Below are 23,153 nucleotides of genomic sequence, written 5' to 3'. Positions count from 1 at the left end.
GTCAGACGTTTCTTGTAGTTGGCCACCAGGTTTGCACACATCTCAGGAGGGATTTTGTCCCACTCCTCTTTGCAGATCTTCTCGAAGTCATTAAGGTTTCGAGGCTGACGTTTGGCAACTCGAACCTTCAGCTCTCTCCACAGATTTTCTATGGGATTAAGGTCTGGAGACTGGCTAGGCCACTCCAGGACCTTAATGTGCTTCTTCTTGAGCCACTCCTTTGTTGCCTTGGCCGTGTGTTTTGGGTCACTGTCATGCTGGAATACCCATCCACGACCCATTTTCAATGCCCTGACTTAGGGAAGGAGGTTCTCACTCAAGATTTGACGGTACATGGCCCCGTCCATCGTCCCTTTGATGCGGTGAAGTTGTCCTGTCCCCTTAGCAGAAAAACACCCCCAAAGCATAATGTTTCCACCTCCATGTTTGACGGTGGGGATGGTGTTCTTGGGGTCATAGGCAGCATTCCTCCTCCTCCAAACACGGCGAGTTGAGTTGATGCCAAAGAGCTTCATTTTGGTCTCATCCGACCACAACACTTTCACACAGTTGTCCTCTGAATCATTCAGATGTTCATTGGCAAACTTCAGACGGGCATGTATATGTGCTTTCTTGAGCAGGGGGACCTTGCGGGCGCTGCAGGATTTCAGTCCTTCACGGCGTAGTGTGTTACCAATTGTTTTCTTGGTGACTATGGTCCCAGCTGCCTTGAGATCATTCACAAAATCCTCCCGTTCTCATGATCATTGCAACTCCACGAGGTGAGATCTTGCATGGAGCCCCAGGCCGAGGGAAATTGACAGTTCTTTTGTGTTTCTTCCATTTGCGAATAATCGCACCAACTGTTGTCACCTTCTCACCAAGCTGCTTGGCAATGGTCTTGTAGCCCATTCCAGCCTTGTGTAGGTCTACAATCTTGTCCCTGACATCCTTGGAGAGCTATTTGGTCTTGGCCATGGTGGAGAGTTTGGAATCTGATTGATTGATTGATTGCTTCTGTGGACAGGTGCCTTTTATACAGGTGACAAGCTGAGATTAGGAGCACTCCCTTTAAGAGTGTGCTTCTAATCTCAGCTCGTTACCTGTATAAAAGACACCTGGGAGCTAGAAATCTTTCTGATTGAGAGGGGGTCAAATACTTATTTCCCTCATTAGAATGCAAATCAATTCATAAAAATTTTGACATGCGTTCTTCAGACTGATCATTTCTTTGTCAGTGGGCAAACGTATAAAATCAGCAGGGGGTCAAATACTTTTTTCCCTCACTGTATTATTGGATTGCATTGGATGGTTATACCCATTGAATGTGCATTGCATGATAGTACTTCGTTGCATTGCATAGTATTGGGTTGTATTCCAATTTATTTTAATGGGATTTAGTTTATCTGCATTACATAACATTGTATTCTATTGCACGGACGTGGATGGCATTCGTTTGCGTGGCAGTGTGCTCTTATTGTATTGGAATTGTTCCACTCAGCGGCGTAGCTGTTAAGTGTGCACGCGGTGCAACTGGAGGTGTTCATTCGTCCGGCTTTGAAGAGGAGTGGAATTAGACGGGAAGGGAGGGGCTCATTTAATTTCTTGAAGCAAGGCCCATGTCGACCACGCTACGCCGCTGGTCCCACTCAATTGCATTGCGTTGAACCGCGGTGCATTTCCACCGCAACTGTGAATCGCGGTACCGTGAGCAGGTAGGGGCGCAGCAGCAGCTGGTGCCGCATGCCCAGGATGAGCAGTTGTAGGCGCCGGGCATAGTCCCAAGACGGGTGCTGCCGGTGCAGCTGCCCCATGAGTTGCTCGAGGCCCGACACGCTGGCCGAGGCCCAAGCCAGCTTCTCGTCGCAGCCCCGCATCCTCTGGCGTCCGGTCGCCGCCGCCCGGGATCACGCAGGGCAAGGGGTTATCGGTTGGCACGTACGGGGGAAAGAGGCACAGGTGCAAAGTAAAGTGACGGTCGCTTTTGGTCGATACTTCGTGTGGTCTCGTCACCACTATTTGTGTCTTCATTATGTGTGTGTGCCTCGTCTTAATTCCAGGTAATGCGACTATACTTTGTTTTTTTAAATATTTTTTAGTGTATTTACTTTGCAGTTGAATAAATTGCATTTAATGTAAATTGTGCAGCTAGGTCAATGTTACAGCACCAGCAACGGGCCAGTTCTCTTCTGATTGTGGGGTTAAGTCGAGGTGATCCTGGATATTTCTGATATGGTTTGATTACCATGAATACAACACCTGTTGTTAAACTGCTTCGAGGCTGTGTGATTACTCGCCCTGGTTCTACGTTGGTAAAAGTGCATAGAAAAATATGTTATTAAAAAATATGTTTATGAGACTCCCATGAATTAATATGTAAAGTCTAAAAATAAGTTCATAGAGCAGTTCGTGAGAATAAAAAATCGGAACCATTGCTTTTGAGACCCTTTGTCAGCAGAAGATAGTATACAAACTTACATTGTTGTATTGTACATTAATTCCAATGATATGCTCCCCACCTTCACCAGTATGATGAAAACAACTTCCATGATAGGAGAGGCCTTTATCTGGCAGTGGATTGACAAAGGACTCAAGCTATAATTGTAAAAATAAAAGATGGCATTAAATTGATGCAACTGACCAGTTTCTTCAAGTTGAGTTTGGTGATGTGCCTGATGAAGAGCTTGTAATTTTTGGGGAAATAGTGCTCCTGCAAAACAAACAACTTCACTCTCATCTTCTTTGGTTCTTTCGGTAAAGTCACGTAGAATGAGAATAAAATATTAAATTGATAAAATAAAATAACACAATAATATTCTCACGCTTGTGTTGTGGCCGAAACGTCGTGAGAATATTATTGTGTTATTTTATTTTATCAATTTATTATTTTATTCTCATTCTACGTGACTTTACCGAAAGAACCAAAGAAGATGAATCCTTGCAGTCACGAAAGCTTTAAATCGAAACTTCACTCTTAGTTTATGGAAACTGATGGCCACATTTTACTCCTACTACTATTTTTATTTTACAAAATCGACACCTTGGACTCATAGGGCAAATATAGAAATGCAAAACCACGCTTTGCTCCATAAACAATTACACAATCACAGTATTTTCTAAAGATCACGTGAATGTGACCAGAGTATCTGGAACACATGTGAAGATCATCCCTCGAGTGTAATTTAACAATGTGGCTGCACTATGCAGGAATCCTGGTCATGTGGCTATAATACATTCTTATTTCCTGCTAGAGTATTCCGGATTAAAATGGATTTTGCCCAAGGTTCCAGAAAAGAAAAACAACTTGCTCCCCTAACTGGCCTCGTATCCCCATGTCACCCCGAGTCCAATGTCTTGCTTGCGCCACTGCTGACGGCCTTCACTAGAGGAGGAGCTCTAGAGAGCTCTAGAGAGCTCTTTTGAGAGGATATTTGGCCGACTCTTTCATGCCGGTCAGATGTCTTGGAAGGGGTGGGAGTTACTCCCACGTCACCCCACAGCACACGATCTTTCAATCAACCAACTGTGGTTCATTCATACTGCTGGGTGAACATACGCGGAGGGATTTAAGAAACGTGAACCATTGTGTTTAAATGCCAAACAAAGAGATGGAGCTGGTCACCTTAAAAGTCCAACATGTTAACCATTACACCGCGGCCGTATCTCAGCAGCAATTTTCCCATGGTACAGGGGGGGAAAAACCATACACAATTTCCCTGGGCTACTTTTCTGCCAAACAACTTTCGAAGTTCTTTGCCCAAGGGTAGGTCCTTGACTCAAGTGCTTTCAATCTCATCCAATCCCTCTTCACCTCCAAGCACCACACTCTGTACTGTTCTAGGCTTCTTATATTTTGAGGTGACACCATTACATTCACCGAATGCAATCTAACATCTCGAGGACAACAAATTATTGAGAATAATAGGTGACCGTTGCTGATGGCCTGAGGATAAATGTGTTACCCAGAGATGAGAGATCCCAAGGGTCAAAGGTCTACCTCGTGCCGAACAACCCAAACTATAACCAATATTTCACGATCAGGAGTTCAAAGTGTTCGACATCACCAAGGCAACCGACTGAGCATGACACACACACACGGCTGTGCAACCAACCCAGGTGCCCTGCATTAAAATAAGATCCCGAAAATATAACAGACAGAGGAGGGTGGGTTTGACAGCAAATGATCAGGAACCGGCCACCCCCACCCGCACCCCCACGTGCGGCTTCTCCCCTGCCTTGTATCTCAAGCGGTTGGAGCGATGCAGCTCGGAATTGAGCGCCTCGAGGTCCCAGCACTCAGACTCGGTGTACGGGACGCCCCAGTCGCCACCCGTGCGGGAAGCGAGGCTGCAGCACAGCAGCAGCAGCAGGGCCGCGACGCACAACGCACGCTGCTGCTGCCGCTCCTGCAGCATCGCGCTGCTGCTGCTGCTGCCCAGTGATTCCTCAGCGAGCCGACCAATCGGCCGGCCGGCCGGTAGAGCCGCAACGTACCACGACAATGAGCGAACGCCTACATATCGGAACAAACAGTAATAAAAGTGAGGAACAACGAGAGTACGATGACAATACTCATCGCATCAAATTTCAAGTGTTAAACACCTGGTTTAGAGGTTGGCTCAGCAAATAATCCCTTAGATGTGCATAAAATGAGTACCAATTTGTGGGAAAGTCAACGGTGGTTGTCCTATGGATAGGGTCTCCCCCGCCATAAGAATGTGCAATTTTCACCACTGGCTCAGGGCAGTAAACAAAAGGAGACCACCACCTTAATGCTTATTTGAGCAAGAAATTCCTCAGACTTTTTTTTAAAGGTAAAGCCATCGGTGATCAACCGAGACCATGAACTCGCGATGCTTTAGAACCTGGTTTAATCATGAGTGGCTGAAGCCTTGTTTTTAACTTAGTATCTCAGAATTGTAATACCAATTCGGTGCTCTAAGCCTGAGCCATCCGTCCGTTAGGGCCTCTACATGTAAACGTCAATCCACCTGGTGCCGAAGGTCAAGTTGAGGGACAGGTTGCGTTTTATAAATATCGGCAATATAATTGAAACACATCAACTGTACGATATGTTCCACTGTGAGTGACGGATAGAAAGAACAGTGGCACATTGCTTAGCGCACTGCACCATAAACCCAGTGACTTGGGTTTGATTCTTTGTCACGGCTAACTTCAGTGGCTAGTGATATCTAATGGATCCTGAGCACTGGCCTGCACGTGTGAAGTCAAAACACCTATGACCCAAATAGCATTCAGGCCTTCACCCAGCAGTGGATTGGAAAATGGCTATATTTTCACTGTATCGCAGTTATACTAATGCAATGTGAAATTCAGAATAAGTCAATAACAATAGTACTGTACTGAAATTCCACAACTTCTGTCGAACGACAATTACATGCTTGGAAATTATAATAACATTAACACAGTAATATATACACGCGGAGTGATTCGTTATTCATGTTAATCCATGTTACATATGATACCCTTCTGTCATATGCAGTAAATTTATAATAGTGCTTGCATATCGTTCACTTGTGTTGATACATCAAAGCATGATGATATTTTAATTGGGCATACCGTGTTCGTAATTGCCCGAAGCTGTCAAGAATGGAGCCAGATTTATGCTTGCTCTGATAGCGCTAGCTGGGTATGCTGCTGCTTTGCTATTTACCTGGCAAATGTATCATCCCAAATAGTAAAGACACCCCTGGGTGAAGCCAGGACACAACACAACAGCAGATTAGGATGCCCAAGAAGCAATGAAATGAAAAATGTCAAAACATTGTCCTAAACATTTCTCTCGACCACGTAATTTTTATCAGTTTTCTTATGAAACGTAAGTGTTAGCTTAAAAAAGAGAATTAACAAAAATGACTTACCTTGGCTTCGTCAAATACGGTCAGTGGTTAAAAATGTCCATTGTATCTCCCCGGTGTAATATGTCCACAGTCTTTGACAGCGGCAGGTAAAGAGAAGTATTTGAATAAGTGTAGTGACATGCCAAGCTCATGAGGATCCAGCCAGCAGACTTGGCTACCAGATATTGCTCTGTCTCGTGGAGAGTCCAAGGGGGGAGAAAAAATCCCTGCTGACTTTTTTTTCAATGCAAACCTGCTTGGAATTAACTGGAAGTTGAAGCCAAGGAGGCGCTTCTTTATGTGCTGGCTCTCTTGTAATGTATTGAACTTTATGCAATTAAATGAATAGTCCTTGGTATAAATTACTCATTACGGTTACGCTAATGCATCCCTCGATCAGGCGCCGGTGTTGCTGAAGAAAAACTGGGTCGGCCTATTTTAAAGCGCTTTAGTAATTACGCCGTAACTTTGCATGTCCACATTGTATCGTAAATCTTCCACGGGACTTTTAATTTATGGGGCAACGTGTGTGTCCAGATGCAGCTGAAATGAATTTATTTTCTGGACCAGTTCCCCCAGATGTAGCCTCATGCCATATTATAAAGCAGTTTTCCAGTCGGCTCCCCTTTCACAGCGATTTGAACTTTTCTCATTTGAGTGTGTATGTAAATATGTTCAACTTCTTTCGCACCATACGTAACCAACAGTGTTAATCGGAGGTGCGGGAATTTGAGTTAGATCTGCAGTACTGGTGTGGGTATAACATCAGATCACATTAACATGTGTTTAAATGCAAACAGAGAATAAGACTTTTCACATTTTAGAAAGAAAAGTATTGGCAGTGCTTCAACGCTTTGTACGTTAGACCAGTATGCAATTGCGTGTACATTGGCATGTGTTAAAACTGTTTGAGCAGATTTGAAATTTCTACATCACACAAGGCAGGAAACCACCAGTTCACAAGAACTGCATTGTGGCCATTTAATGTATTATGCTGAGAACTGTTTTTACACACATGGTGCGTTGCTGCGTGTTGTTGACATGTGATATTTGCCAGCCGGAACTCGTTTTTCTGTTGAGGTGGGTTTTCTCGTCATTTTACAAGTTTGTAGATTTGAAATTGTTTCCTAATATGTAATATTGTATCTTAGGCTTTACCGTTCTCCCAATATTTGCACGAGTGGATTAATAGTCATGCCCATCGTGTTCATTGGTACGAAAAGGAAAATCAAAACTAACCCACCGTAATTTCCTTGTAAAGTTTATGTACATTACAGAAAAGTAATGCGGTGTGGATTTGAGAATAATGTCTACCTTCACTACAGCATACAGAATAAATGTTACCAAATATAGACCTTCCCTACCACATACAAAGCATGTTGCTCATTATACAAATGCATTCGGTTCGTGCTTTGATGTATTGCCAACGATAGCGGCATCTCATTAGCGGAGGAGCAGCAGCAGTGGTCGATACCCCGGGTTCATCTCGAGCGGAGAGAGGCAGAATTTCATTCCCAGCCCTCTCTCCTCTTTCTCTCTTTTGGCTGCAAATCAGCTTTCCTGCTCTGAAATAAGAAGGCAATAAATTAATCAAAGTACTTTAATATCTTCCATATAGGGTCTACATCTGCATATCTGTCTTATGAATCTGTGTCATTGGACGACTTGAAATTGATTTTGCCGTCCGTGTAGTTGTAAGTAGCATTACAATGTGGCATTGCAGCTTCTTGTCGGCCTTCTACAAATAATGTATCAGCTGGGGAATAATGATTGTATTGGACGAGTCACTGCTAAGCAAGGGGTACCAAATCCCATGTTACCCTGTGAGATATCATTTTTAAACGCCTGCACAAACAGGCTCCTGAATATTTTGTCACGGGTTTATGTGAAGTATTGTGTTAAATAAAGCTATGCAAAATCGTACGTGGAAATATGCATTTGAATACCTATGTATGCACACAACTACGAACACGGTATGCCCAATTAAAATATAATTCTTCAGTAGAATATTGGCCCATCGGTAGACCGTAATTAAATAGGGCTAAACTGAATATGGTTTGACTGGGAAAATTCTAGGTAAAAGAAGCCAGGAAAAGCTGAAAATTAAGAACATATAACATTTTAATAATTGTATGCACCTAGGATTATATCGTGCAAAGATCTTGAGTAACATTATGAACAGCTAAATGGAAGGCCTTGGTCACCAACGTCTTTGAGAAAGGACGTGGCACAGAGAGAGAACATGGAATTACGTTGAAGCTTTGAGATACTATACAAAGAATGGCAACCACAATACAAAGCATATGTATAAAGCATCTAAATGTGACCATATTTAAAGATATACTGAATAGTGGATAGGTGATCCAAACACAAATTTAGAGAACATCAGAGTAACAGGGCGATATATCAGTGGAAACAATTGTTATTTCACAGAGCCTTTAGGGCCAATGAGGGAAGACTTTTGTTTTATACTCTTCATTTATTTCGGTAAAGTCACGTAGGTAGAAGAAAAATAATAATAGATCACGACGTATTCACTCCAACCATCTTCACTCCCACCTGAAGACGGTTGCTTGTGTGGCGATCGAAACGTCGTGATCTATTATTATTTTTCTTCTACCTACGTGACTTTACCGAAATAACCAAAGAGTATGGATTCCTGCAGTCATGAAGACTTCAAATCAAGATTTTTGTTTTGTAATATTAAGCACCACCTCGAATGCCTTACTGTGGTTATTGTGAATACAATTCTCCTCTTTAATACAATGTGAATACAATTCCCCACTTCAATACAATGTGAATACAATTCCCCACTTTAATACAATGTGAATACAATTCCCCTCTTTAATACAATGTGAATTCAATTCCCCACTTCAATACAATGTGAATATAATTATCCTCTTTAATACAATGTGAATACAATTCCCCTCTTTAATACAATGTGAATACAATTCCCCTCTTTTAAATCAATGTGAATTCAATTCCCAACTTCAATACAATGTGAATATAATTATCCTCTTTAATACAATGTGAATTCAATTCCCCACTTCAATACAATGTGAATACAATTACCCTCTGTAATACAATGTGAATACAATTACCCTTTTTATTAAAAATTTCATACAATTCTCCTCTTTAATACAATGTGAATACAATTCCCCTTTTTAATACAATGTGAATACAATGCTCCTCTTTAATACAATATGAATACAATTCGCCTTTTTAATACAATGTGAATACAATACCCCTCTTTAATACAATGTGAATACAATTCCCATATGTAATACAATGTGAATACAATTCCCAAATGTAATACAATGTGAATACAATTCCTATTTGTAATACAATGTGAATACAATTCCCATATGTAATACAATGTGAATACAATTCCCATATGTAATACAATGTGAATACAATTCCCATATGTAATACAATGTGAATACAATTCGCATTTGTAATACAATGTGAATACAATTCCCCTTCGTCTCCGTCTCTTTGGCACAGCCGGTGCATTGAATATTCAAAGTAAAATAAATAAATTACATTTGCGTTTGGATGACTGTGGGATGTTTTTGCGCACCTGGTTCAGGTAAAGGTTATATTTATCGAAGGCTTTAGTTTAATCGCCATCAGAACGGGCTTGTCACTAAAAAAACATTGTAAATTGATTAGACTGTATTCTGATTCTAAGTCCCTGAATTATGCTTTAGAAATCTTCCATGTTTAATTTTTTATGTATAATTTACACATATATAATATTAACCTTACATCAGTGAAAAACCCGGCGCTGGTGTGAATATTACATGGTGGTAATGTTAACGCTGGTAAATGTTTACGTGGCATGCAGAATTTAATTATTATTACATACACACACGAATACATCGTCATACATATGTGCATACATACCTCATGGAAATATATATTGGCAGCTAGTTCTCTTTCCCTTTTCTGGATTTAATGAAATTGTGGTTGGGGCCAATGGGTCTGCTTCCAATAAACATTCCATATGCGAGGCTTATTGTTTCATGCCGTTCTATAGCATGAGGCTTAGGACATTATTCTAGATCTTTTTCAACTTGAATGTACTTTTGATAGAAACGTTTACGCCGAAGTATTCCCATTGGAAAACTTAAATACATGATTTGTGTGTCGTGCCCTGGTATGCACTGCTGACAGACGCTGTGATTAATTGGCGCTGAAAGCGGCCATTCACCGCTGCACCCTTCAGGCCCTCGAGTCACGCCCCGCTATGCAGGAGGCCTCTGGGTGGAATTTCAGGGCCATGTGACTCCACTGCACTGTGGTACCTTCGTAAGCGCGCCGCGGTAGCGAGATGTTTACTACCTCGCCAGGTATACAAGAGGTCGTGGGTTCGATCCCGACCCTGACGCCTGTATATTTAGAGTTTGCGTGTTCCCCCTGTGATCGTGTGGATTTTTCTCTTTATCCTCTGGTTTTTCCCTCCACATTTGGAAATACGTATTTACAGCATTTGACTGCTATAAATTTGCACGTGAAAAGCCACTTCGTTGCGCTATCATCCGTGTCCAGTTCGCTTCTTAAAATTATCTATATAGCTCAGTGGGCCTTACCTGGTAAAATAAAAAAAAATAGTTTTCGTAAGTGGCGTCAATTCAGGAGGCGAAGGTGAAGGGGCAGCGCTGCTCACGACATTGCCTGAGGAAGGGCCTCCAATGGAGGGAGCTCCACAGAGCATCACGAGAGGGTATTTGGCTTATTTTCCCATGCTGGTCAGACGTTTTGGGGGTGATTGGAGTATCCACACTTTACCCTATCACACGTGACGTGACCTGCCGATTGACTGTGGTGTACCTATCTATACTGCTGGGTTAACAGAGGCAGCGGAATTTAAGAAACTTGCCAATTTTTTCAACTGCCCCACCCGGATAACAGACTGGAAACCTCTGATTTTCAAGTCTAGTGTGCGAACTATCACACCACGGCAGCATCCATACCATAATTCAAGTCATTAAAAAAAGCTTACAATGTACCTGTTATTGGTCAAATATACCAGTGCTGAAAATGATCTGCAAATGACTCAATTAGGGTTGCACATATCAACATTGCCCCCTACTGTGACAACTTGGCAGGACCTTTCTGAAATATAGCCTTGAGGCTCAAGCACAGTGAAGCAAAATCACTGCTGTATGAAAGTCTCCCCACATTGTGTCATTGTATGATCATACTTCACCACGCTGGTTTGAGCGGCTCGGTACAGTCGAGAGAGGGCCGAAACTGACTCATATCACCCAGTTCATGGGCTTCATAGCTCACTGCACTAATATCTGTGCCACCATTTTTGAAACAAAATAAATGTAGGATTTTTAATAAAATGCACACAACTATTTAAAAAAACATATTTTGGCCACAACCTAAATACCCAAGCGTCTAAATTGTAACTTCCATATAAATAGAAAAGTTAAATAAACAGTAGATACGTTAAATTAGAAAACACTATTTGGAGGCTGCTGAAGTATGCAAACTTGAATACAGGTAGGAACAACAGGTTCCACACTGCCCACCAGGGATTATTTGTCTGTCGGTCTGGCGTGCATATCCGGAATTCCATCCGCATAATTGGAGTTTCGGCACGAGGTCGACTGCCATGCTGTTAGAACTCAATGACTGCGCGGGGGGCAGGCGCGCCACGCCAAGATCATCGCGGCCTTCGCCAGCGCGGTGGTGGCCCGGGTCGTGCGCGCCGAACCGGCGAGCACGCCGGTGGTGATCGCCGCGGTGCTTGTGGGCCGCAGCAACCGAACGGCTCCGACTGCGGAGTCTACGCACTGCTCAACATCATGCACCGTGGTGCGCGATCACGACGGCATCGTGGCCGTTCAAGGACCAGGTCAGGTGGATTGGCGCGCGTGGCGCACGCAGGAGGCGGCGTCACAGCACAGGCGCGACCTGCTGCAGCAGCAGCTGCATGAACTTAAAGACCAACATCAACAATAAATCAAGAATCATCATCAGATGCAATAGTAACAGCTACAACCTCCAACACGACTACAGTATCCAACACGGATCGCAGGAATGCGCTGTCCAACCAAGTTCCTACCTGCCCACTCCGAAGGAACGTGTTAAAGAAAATTACGAAAGTATACATTTGGCTTTAGGAATTCAACCGCTCCGCTTTTATAATGACGTTGTTTCTGATTGATGACGATTGGCCATGATGAATAGATGACATATACGCTTGATCACAGTTATTTATGACAGACTCTATATGCAAGCACTCATACACACACCACTGGAATCAGCTTTGGCACTGAACTCGTTCCAAGAATGCACATGTAGCAATGCATTATGATGACAAATGCATTTATTTAAAAATGGGCAACGAAAAATTGTAAAATGGGGTAAAGCGGTGAACAAATTGAGTGGACAATTTTCCATCTCTGCCGCTATTAAAATAAGGGCGCTGGTAGGTATGCATGGATCCTCGCCCAAAACACCACACCACACGGTCATTAAATACACAGCGCTACGCTGGCTGTGAAAGATATATTGGGGATACACAGGGCTTGCACTTAATTTTGCACGTGTTTAGACAGTAGCTGAACAAAGTCATCTGGAGATGCCACGTTTTAATAGTTCATAGTTCATTTATTTGGTATAGCCCTGTGAGCCATTCGGCTCTTGAATCGGGTGGAACCGCAACAAAAAAAAAACATGAACAAGAAAACATCTTAAAGTGATTATGTGACTGTGCAAACAGAAAATACAGGAAAAAATATCAAAATATTCCTGAAATAGCACCGTACACCAACGCTGTGTGCAAAAATCCCAGTGGGATGGAAGTCAAATAACAACAACAACAACCACAAGACAACTAAGATTAAGGCCATCAGTCTAACTCCGTACTACAATAAACAAAAACATGGCCAAAACCAAAAAAACTTTTCGAAATCACCAAAATAAAAACCATAAATCCAATGTAACAGTGATCATAGGGACTGTGACCGAATTTTTAACAATAATGCTCCTACCAAGAGCAGGGCTTCTAAAACTCCATGTTTCATGGCACAGGGCTTAATTTCAGCTAGGTCAGTCTGGTTAGCAACCTGGAAAATATTTCCGCACCTCCCACATCACATCCAGTATACCTGTTGTTATGGCTGTGGCTACTAGTCACATATTTACTTCAGTATACCAGCAAACTGGAAAATATTTCCCTACCCGGGAAACCACATCCAGTCTACATCTCGTGATGGCTACTCGTCATGTGTTACCTACTCCAAGTTACCAGCGACCTCGAAAATATTCAGTGAGAATTTACGTCCTGATCATCACCCACAGTTTAAAGATTTCTTTAGAACTGCTTTCAGATGCGCTTCTGCGGTCGTCTGGAACGCTCTTGCTTCCAATATTAGGAAGCCACTGGAGCTTTGCACTTTAAAATAATCTAGATTGAAAACTAATTTCTTTAGAACTGCTTTTTGTTTAGTTTGGCGTCCTTCCCCCGCACCTCCGATTAGCGTGGTTGTCTACGTACGGTGCGAAAGAAGTTCAACATACACACACCATGAAGTGGATTTTCACATGTACCAATCTTTTATATTCCAATAAAAATGTGTGTTGGTCACACATTGTTGCATAGCACATAAGAGTTTACCAATGCGGGCCATGAGCACTGGAGTCGAAGAAACAGCACTCGAGACAAGTATTTCTCAACGCCAGTACTTGTGACCTCCCCACGATACAACTTTCCACTACCAATCATCAGGTGCATGCAGTTTGCAGTGGATCAATTTTCACACATAGAAAATATGCATAATTTTATGTACATGCTTCTATCAATCCACTGGTGGATGAAGGCCTCCCCATGCCCCGTCAGAGTTTGGGAATTTGTTTTACCATACTTCACCTCGCTGGTCAATATGGGTTGGTGAAAGGGAGTGTCCATGACTGGTTCAGATTTGTCTCGCTGCAAATTTTAGCCATGAGTTGGGAATCGAACTCAGTAAAGTCACGTAGGTAATAGAACCAAAGAGTATGGATCCTTGCAGTCACGAAAGCTTTAAATCTAGAATCGAACTCAGATTGGCAGATTCACAGTGTAGTGCACGAAATACAAAAGATTTGTAATCATTGACTGGAGTTGAGAAACCCTGCTCTAGACCATGCACTGCTGTTGTTTTTGCAAAGGACCTCTCTGACATATCTATGACAGCATACTCTATGTAAGGAAAATTATTTGCCAGCAATCCGTTATGCCAGCATGTTTGTTGTATTTGCTCAAATGTCCTGTACACAGCAACTACCATAACACGTTAATAGTGTGAATTATCGTTGCTAAAATAAACAGAAAAAGGTTCAAATGAATGTTTAAAACAAACTGACTATATAGGAAATAATAGACTCCAATGTCTCTAAGCTCAACATCAAAGGGATAATAACACTGTACTCTACTAGTTTGCCTGCGTTTGCTGGATTTCATCCAAACGCAAGCTTTGCCAAACCATGCAGCCTATGAAGGGGCCTGAAATTACACCACAACCACATCGCTGAATGTGTCCAATCTCATCAGATTTTGGAAGCATGGTTGATTCAGTTAAGGCTGGGGGTTTTTTTATTTGTTGCTGCAACTTTCTTTGAACGAATCGGGTGTCATACCGCAAGTGTTTGTGGCGATGCAGAAACATAGTGAGTTAACCCTTCAATTGTTGTTAGCCAGAGCGCCAATTCTCTTGTTTCTACTTTATGACCAAATCAACCGGGAATGCGTCCAAACTTGTCAGATCTCTGAAGCTTAGCAGGTTTGAGCTATAATAAGGTGGAGCTATTAACCCGACTATCGATTCACATGCACGGCTAACATCAGTGGAGAGTTTTTATCTGATATGGTCCATGGAGACCCCGTTCAGCAGCCTGGTAAAGTTTGGCGAACCAACTCTCGTGACAGAGAGGTGGTGGGGGAGGCCGTCATCCAGTGGTGCATTGGCAATGGGAGTTAATATATATTCAGTTTAGATATGGGCAAAATCATCGATGCATCAGCAACATCAATGTTTTGTTTCCGATACATGATGCTTTGACATGGATGATGATCCTTCTGAAAACATCGAAGCATCGATGTTTTCCATAATAGAGGTTTTTGGATTAGATCGCGTACACATATATAAATGTGTCGTTAAAACCCGCCACCACACGACACAGCCAACTAGTAAGGGTGGTCACGTAAACAGAACGTGCCAATTCGTCACTAGTACAGCACACCGGTGTGTTGGAGAGCCAAACCACAACATTTACAAACTAAGTACGACGTTTCGCCAGTAATTACAACTAGCTTCATCAGGCGACAGCCAGATTTGTGAAGTCTTATTGTTTCATTTTTTTATTTAAAACTTACTATTCTTGGTTCTTTCAGTAAAGTCACGTAGAAGGGAAACAATAAAATAATAAAAACACAAGCTTGTGTTGCAGTCGAAACGTCGTGAGAATTGTATTGTTTTATATTTGTATTATGTTATTGTTTCCCTTCTACGTGACTTTACCGAAAGAACCAAGAATATGAATCCCTGCAATCACGAAAGCTTTAAATCTAAATTTAAAACTTCCTGTTTCGTTCCTTACATAGAGGCGTAGTTGTGTTGACCACCCTTCTGCGCTCTTGTACAATGTGGGCGGGGGAGGTATTACTGGGGCAAGGTACATGATGCATGTGCATTATGCGAGCCCTTTGAACTTGTCCTTCCTATCTATTGTGTTTATTAAAATAGCCCTACCAACGGTAATCCCTTTGTCGGCATGCATTTAAATAATGTATTATTTGATGATTCGCTTCCACGCAGCACGAAGGTGGTAGCTATCCGAACGGTTAAATTTTTTTTGATTTCTTTCAATTTAGATAGATTATCTAATTAGTCTTGGCCAGTAGTAGCTAGTTTTGCACAGCACTTCAACATTATCAAAATCAATTGAGTGTCCTTGTTGGCACGCGTGTTCTGCTACTGCTGACAGTTGCATTTGGGAGAATTTAATATTTATCTGATGCTCTTTTAGTCTCGTGCTGATCATTTGTCCTGTTTGCCCAACATAACATTAACTGCACTACACCTCTATGTAAGGAACGAAACAGGTGGACTTCTCCACAAATTAGGCTGTCGCCTGATGAAGCCAGTTGTAATTACTGGCGAAACGTCGTACTCAGATTGTAAATGTTGTGGCTTGGCTCTCCAACACACCGGTTAGTGCTGTACTAGTGACGAATTGTCACGTTCTGTTTATGTGACAACCCTTACGAGTTGGTTGTGTCGGGTGGTGGCGGGTTTAACGACACATTTATATATTTACGCGATCTAACCCAAAAACCTCTATTATGGATGATATTGGTCGCGAAAGCTTACGTGTAAAATCGTTGTTTTCCTTTCAATGCTTTGCTTTCAACGTTGTTTTCAGTCCAAAAATAGGCTTACTTGTAGGAAACATCCTGCCACTTGTCGGTCACCTTAATTATAAATTACTCGATGGGATAAAATATATTCGTCCCTCTCCAAATGTTTACATGTGTATATACTGTACTGTACAAAGGATTCACGTTTTCCAGATGTATCGTTAATAAATCATTATTTTCTTCTATAATTAATAAACATTGCTGTTGAATATTTACATTGCTTTTTCCTGTAAATAGTTGATACAAAAACATCGGGAAAACATCGATGTTTTCATTCCGATATTTCAGTGAACGTCGATGTTTTATTTTAAACATCGAGTTTTCAAAATATCAATGTGTTTCTTTCGACGTCCCATCCTTTAGTTTTTTTTATATGAACTTTGCCCTCAGCCTTGCCTGTGGTGTCACACTCCCGGTCACTAGGGGGCGTTGTATGCAGCTAGGAAGGCTTTAAAATTGTCGTACGTACAGTAGTTAAACACATTCCAGCATTGTTTTTCGACAGTACAAATATTATAGACAATTTTGGCCGGCTGATATAAATTATAATGACATTCTGGACGGGATAAAATGCTGAAATTTAGCAAACAAGTTGTAGTCAACACCACGCTTGTAACTCTAAAACTCCAGAACACTTAATTTTCTGATTTGCGCTCTAAACCTCGTGACTGAGAAAATGACTTTAATGATTTTGCAGGGTCAGCCTAAGGTTCCATATTGTGTTACCTTTCATGCTAAAAGATTTTAGTTAAAACGATCCTCATCAGTAAACTAAGTCATTTGCCTTTCTCTGCAGCATGATGCTAAAACTGATAGAAAACAGTGTTATGCTTAAATATTGACTTAATGCTTTCGTGACTGCAGGAATTCATATTCTTGGATCTTTCGGTAAAGTCACGTAGATAGGTTCAAAGAAAATAACGAAAAATAACAAAAAATAACAATCGTCATCATTGCTTGTGTTGCGATCGAAACGTATTTTTTATTTTCTTTGAACCTATCTCCGTGACTTTACCGAAAGACCCAAGAATATATTGTTATGCTTAATTCATAATTTATTTGGGGTTCAACCGTGAAGGTATAATGTAATATTTTAACTAAAACCCTCCACCACCCAAGTGAGCCAATCAAATCAAGTTATCACGTGGACATGTATTCCAGTTGATTTGGTTTTTCAGCAAACCGGAGCTACAAGATGACAAGACTGTATACATGAAATTGTCCCCATTCATGTGGGCTCGTCTTTCTCCACTCATTCCTGTTCTGGGTCACCACTCCACAGTCGTTAAAAAAAATCGACATACACAATCTAACCTAAAAGGGACTAATTGGCTCATGGTTGAAATCAGCTGAAGCCCTCTACTATTAACTCGTATTGGGATATTCAGGGTCCTTGTAGTATAATCTATCCATGTTTGATAAATGACTTATATTATTGTTGTATTATGTTGTACTTTCACGATGGAATATTTATGCCAGTGTAACATTGTTTATAACTGTGATGATGGAACGATCTAGACGGGCGGAGATGCTCGGTTGAAAAGTAAAACTCACGAGAACTGGATCAACCTTCATCTCGACAGTCCGGGACATTCAAAGTTCCTGCAAATAGTTTGCTTGGGGCTTTGTTTATCAAACTATTTCATTACCATGTGATGATTAATATTATTTGTATGTTTTTGCCATGAAAACTACAGTACTTTCTTAATATTCAAAGGCAGGGCTCTGTTACCATGACACTCCTTTCCAATTAGTAAAAAGCACAGCAGGCTGGAGGGAGGTCATGACTTCATGTCCAACATTGTGTCAGAAAGGGAGGCTACAAAATCGATCACGGAAAACAATGCAGTTATACAACACCACGACCACAGGCCAGCCTGTACCCCGGAATGTGAGCAGCCCATGTTCTCAGTTTCTCAATGAAGCATCATTCATTGTCTATTTTCGACCTTTCTCTTGCATGGATTCACGGCACACCATCACACTGTAACTGTGTGTTGTGACGTTTGCAGTTATCCCGTAAGCCAGAGGAATGTTGTGGCATGTTATCATTCAGCAGCGCCGTGTGTTATATGCATCGGACTTAATTTAGCTTCACGTAACATCAGTTTAAGTTTCAGATGTCAAGGAATTCTAAAGACTGCATTCATGCCAAAATCACGACGCTAACATGGCCACTCCCACATGTTTGAAAAAAAACATCAGGCTTACATATAAAGTGGCTTCCTGTGACGTGTTGGGTCAGGGCAGCCTTTGTTGGAAGCTTGTTAAACAATAGACGCTCTATCATTAGCCGCAAACAATGTAAAATGTGAGTTGCGCCGCCAGCTTGCCTTGTGCTCAGCTTAGCCACGTGCCGCATGTCTGCGAGGTATATGTTGGGACTGCGATGGGTCGTGTCGGATTAACCCTGCGTCTGCCGGTCTGTGTGTGTTCTTGCAGGCCCGTGCCACTGCTCTTGTGTTTGCTGGCTGGGTGGGCCTGCGGCTCGCCGGTCGAGCTCTCGGCCCCTCAGGGCGAGTTCTGCTCGCCGGGTTTTCCTGAGCCCTATCCTGGAAATGAGACGCGCGTCTGGCAGGTGCGAGCGTCTCCAAACCATGCCATCCTCTTCAACTTCACCCACGTCCACCTACCCCCCCTGCGCCTGTGCAGGTTCATTCACATCAAGGTAAGTCCAATTAGCTTCCAAGATGATTTACGTGTTCTTTTATCCCATGCATTATTTATCAATAAATTGTTGTTGGTGTCGGCCTGAAACTTCCCACTGCTATGCAAAGGTCTCTCATATTTTCTTCATCCATTTCGTTGTTTTCTTTTTCTAATCTCTGATTTCAAAACCCAGGGAGATTTGGCCAAATAGCTTTGGACAGAGGTCGGCAACCTGCAACTCCGGAGCCGCATGTGGCTCTTTAAACATTGGTTCGTGACGTCATTTATTAAAGACCGTCATGTTCTTGAAATATTGAGTTTTTTACCGAATTCGAAAAAAATGTCTGCTGTTATTTTAGTTGCTGACCCCTGGTCTAGGAGAAGCAACTCATGCATGGTTGAGAAGACCAAACACCCCCCCCCCCCCAAACCATGGAAGGAATGAATAAATAAATGAGTTTAGCCAATTTAATAAGGGTTGGTTAAGATGTTTTGTTTTCCTACACACTAAGACACATTAACGATAGCTCCAAGTGGCAATGCACATATTTCCTATAAAAACATTGTTCTTAAAACTAATCCTGACATTAAGCATTCCGCAGTAATGTATACAGTAGATTACCCAAATATATATTTAATACATATTTAAAATGTAGCAATGTAGAGACTTAACATGGATTTGAACAGAAATGTACAAAAAAATACATCCAAACATAAATATAAAACATAACATACTTACAAAATAATAATAGTAAAGCATTATTATTTTCAGTGTTCTCCTTGGATTGGCCTCCACTCAGCAAACGCATCATCTTAGTCCCTCCATGATGATTTTCTTTCTCCAAAACCCCAAACCACCCTTGGATGCAGGTGCATGCGGGAGGCCAGCTGGTGAAGACTCTATGCGGAGGCGAGCTGAGGGCAGAGCGTGGCCAACGTGCCGCTGGTGTCATCCGAGTGCTCGGTCACGAGGCCACGGTCACCTTCACCGCGTCTGGTGGCAACCGCGGTCGATTCACAGGCTTCTGCGTTCACTACAGGACTACAGGTGCCGGCAGGCACATGCCGTTCAAGACAAAGACACTCTGGATGGAACAAATATCCATCATTATACGCCCAAGCTGATATGTGCTCGGTTGTTAAGCATTTAAGGCTATAATTGTAATGTTTGTAATATCCTATTGCGTTGATTGAATGATAAGTTACATGATTACTGCAGGTCTACCATGTGGCCAACCCCTGCCCATTGCCAATGGGAGGATGGAGATGGATCAATACTCCAGCGTCCGCTACACATGCAATGAGCCCTACTACAGCATGGCCAGTGGGAATGGTATGTTCCATTGCACATATACACATGTATTTATGTATTATAATAACACTCTACGGACCATGATCAATCCACTCTTGGATGAAGCCTCGCTACATCGTGTTGGTCAAGGGGGCTATTTGACCATATTTCACCACACTGGTTAGCACGTGTTGGTGAAGTGGGGGTTTAGGACTGGTTCAGATGCATTCTCCGTTGATGTTGGCCATGGCCGGGAATCAATCCCAGGTCTTTATGTATGTACTGTATGTTGAACTTATTTCGCACCGTACGTAGCCAACCATACTAATCAGAGGTGCGGGGCAAGGACAACAAACTAAACACGAAAGCAGTTTTAAAGAAAAGGTATCTGGATTCATAACGGAGTGCACTAATAACTACACCATCACTCCACCCAAAGTCACGAAAACCTCTTGACAATTTTTATGCACCATTAAGAAAGTATTTTGTCGTGATTGGGTACAGCCTCTTTGAACTGCTGGTAGTTTATTTTCCTGGAATTGTTCCCGCTTATGTGGGGTATGCCCTCCTGATCCTCTTTCTTCACTCGTTCCTTTTCTGGGCCACCTCTACGTCCACTCCACAGTTCTTCATATCCTGACAGGTTGTTGCTCACTGCTAATTAAGAGTTCAGTTTGTCTCTAAGTTTCATGTAACCCATATCCAGCAGAATTGTAAAAAGGCAGTAAATTGTTACTGTTTGTGTTTAATGTCTTGTTCTATGCAATACACTATGAAGGGCAATTAATCTGCAATGAGACTGGACAATGGGTGGATGAGATGGGAAGTCCCAACCTGCCAGGCTGCAAGCCAGGTGAGAAAAAGTGGGAGGCCCAACGCTAACACCGTACAATTCTCGTTGTGCCATGAAATGGTGTGATTTTGTGACCAACTGACCCAACCTCTGCGGGTGGCAGTGTGTGGCCTGGTTCGGCATGCACGCAGCAAACGCATCATCGGAGGACGCTTCTCGCACCGTGGTGACTTCCCATGGCTGGCAATGCTGCTTCTAGACAATCACTTTATGGGCGCTGGCGCCCTGCTGGGTGACAGCTGGATTCTTACGGCAGCCGAGATCTTCACGCAGGACTACGGTCAGGTTGACGTCTACCTCGGGCTGGTAGACCGCCGCGGGGTCCTCGCCAACGACAGCGCGGTGATGAAGGTGCACGTGGAGAGCGTCGTCCTCCACCCGAATTTCAGCAGAGACGAGGAGGATGCTCACGACCACGACGTAGCCCTGCTGCGTCTCACCGAGCCTGTGCCGCTCAGGAAGGATATCAGCCCCATCTGCCTGCCCGGTCGTGACAAGGGTAGCGGGGTCACCGATCAGCCACCGGGGCCCGGGCACGTGGGCTACGTGGCCGGATGGGGCCGCATCACCACCACGAAGCTGCACGGCGTCACGCCGCGCTGGCAGCGCTACGTGGCGCTGCCCGTGGTTGCCCAGGACAAGTGTCGCTGCACGTACGCGGGCATGGAGTTTGCGGGCAGGACGCTGACGTACACCGATAACATGTTCTGCGCCGGTGTTCCGGGAGGGGGGCGTGACGCCTGCAAGGGCGACAGTGGGGGGCCCTTCGCCTACATGGAGCCACGCTCGCAGCGCTGGGTGGCGGCTGGCATCACGTCCTGGGGTGTTGGTTGCGGCCAGAAAGGCCACTACGGTGTCTACACCAATGTGTCCAACTACGTGGAGTGGATTGAAGGAGAGATGCAGCAAGGAGGGAAGGGATAACTCCTCGTTTGGACCGACGAGTTTTTTTTTACTTTACATTAGCTATGATATAAAGTAGAACTATTGCGTGACTTACTGTAGGTATATTTAAAGGAAGCTCTATTTAGACGAATATAAACCTGTGGAGAATAATTTCTATCTCCTCCAACGCACTTGTGAATCTGTGAAGTGTGATCATTACAATAGGCCAGTGGTGGGGAACATTTTCCTTGCTCAGGGCAAATAAGACTTTCAAATACCTTTGACGGGGCATGCATTAACAAACACCTCAGTCACTTATGTTACTGCAGGGCCAGAAGTGAATAAGCATTACATTATAAAGTGTTAACAGCGATAAAATGTTCCCCTCTAAGACAATATTCGTGTGGCTCAAACGCTTGCGGTGCAGGATACGTGTTGTTTGTCGGCAATTATGAAGTCGCGCGAAATGACGTCTCGGGCCGACTCGGGGCCATGGGTTATAGGTTCCCTACCCTGCACGAGGCCAACAATGTATAATTATCAAAGTGTGGAGTGACATTTACATTTTTTCTTTCGTGAAAAGCGTTGCACTAAAAAAATACAGAAATGTGTACTACAAAATACAGCGTGGGGTGTTTGCTGAAGCGGTTTTGACTTGGTGTGAATTGAATGCGCGATCTCGCTATGGTAACCAACGCCGTTTATGTCACAGCAGGCATTGATGGTGTAACCTTTAGGAGGCATTTAAAAATGTTAAATTAACGACTAAGAGTGTTGATTTAATTCCAATGTGTGCCGTGTTTTGGTACCCAAATGTACGTGAACCACACTTTGTGCACACACTTTGTGCACCCTAAACTGAATTGTACACCATCCTAACAGTGGGTAAAACTAACAAGCATCGCGAATCCGCTCAGCAGTGAAGATACCCCGACTGCTACATCCAGCAGATGTGGGCATTGGATAGTTCATCCGATAGAAAATATGGCACGTGTTATGAAGCCATTTATCAGTGGATAGAGCATTGCTCGTCATTTATCAGTTTATGGATCATGCATTATACATTCATTCATCAATGCACATACACATTCAGCAATAGATCATGGCTTATATATCCAGCAGTGGACAGAATGACAGTCCAATCCAGCAGGGGATGAAGCCCGACACCTCCACCCAGCAGAGGACAGATCCTAACTACTCCATTCAACAGTGGATATC

General features: G+C 43.0%; 1 protein-coding gene across 1 annotated transcript; it reads left to right on the top strand.

Moving 5' to 3' along the window:
- The first annotated feature begins 18,462 nt into the window (after positions 1 to 18,462).
- Positions 18,463 to 22,579, top strand: LOC116946024 (mannan-binding lectin serine protease 2-like). Its single transcript, XM_032960834.2, has 6 exons — positions 18,463 to 18,568; positions 18,700 to 18,925; positions 19,777 to 19,954; positions 20,126 to 20,239; positions 20,976 to 21,050; positions 21,154 to 22,579. Coding segments are annotated over exons 1-6 (1,416 nt in total). The 5' UTR covers positions 18,463 to 18,566; the 3' UTR covers positions 21,975 to 22,579.
- The last annotated feature ends 574 nt before the right edge of the window (positions 22,580 to 23,153 follow it).

Source organism: Petromyzon marinus, chromosome 25 (assembly GCF_048934315.1).
Source record: "Petromyzon marinus isolate PM22_M1 ecotype Great Lakes invasive population chromosome 25, UKy_Petmar_22M1.pri1.0, whole genome shotgun sequence".
Lineage (NCBI taxonomy): Eukaryota > Metazoa > Chordata > Hyperoartia > Petromyzontiformes > Petromyzontidae > Petromyzon > Petromyzon marinus.
The sequence above is the reverse complement of the archived record's forward strand: the minus strand, read 5'-3'. Positions and strand labels throughout refer to the sequence as shown.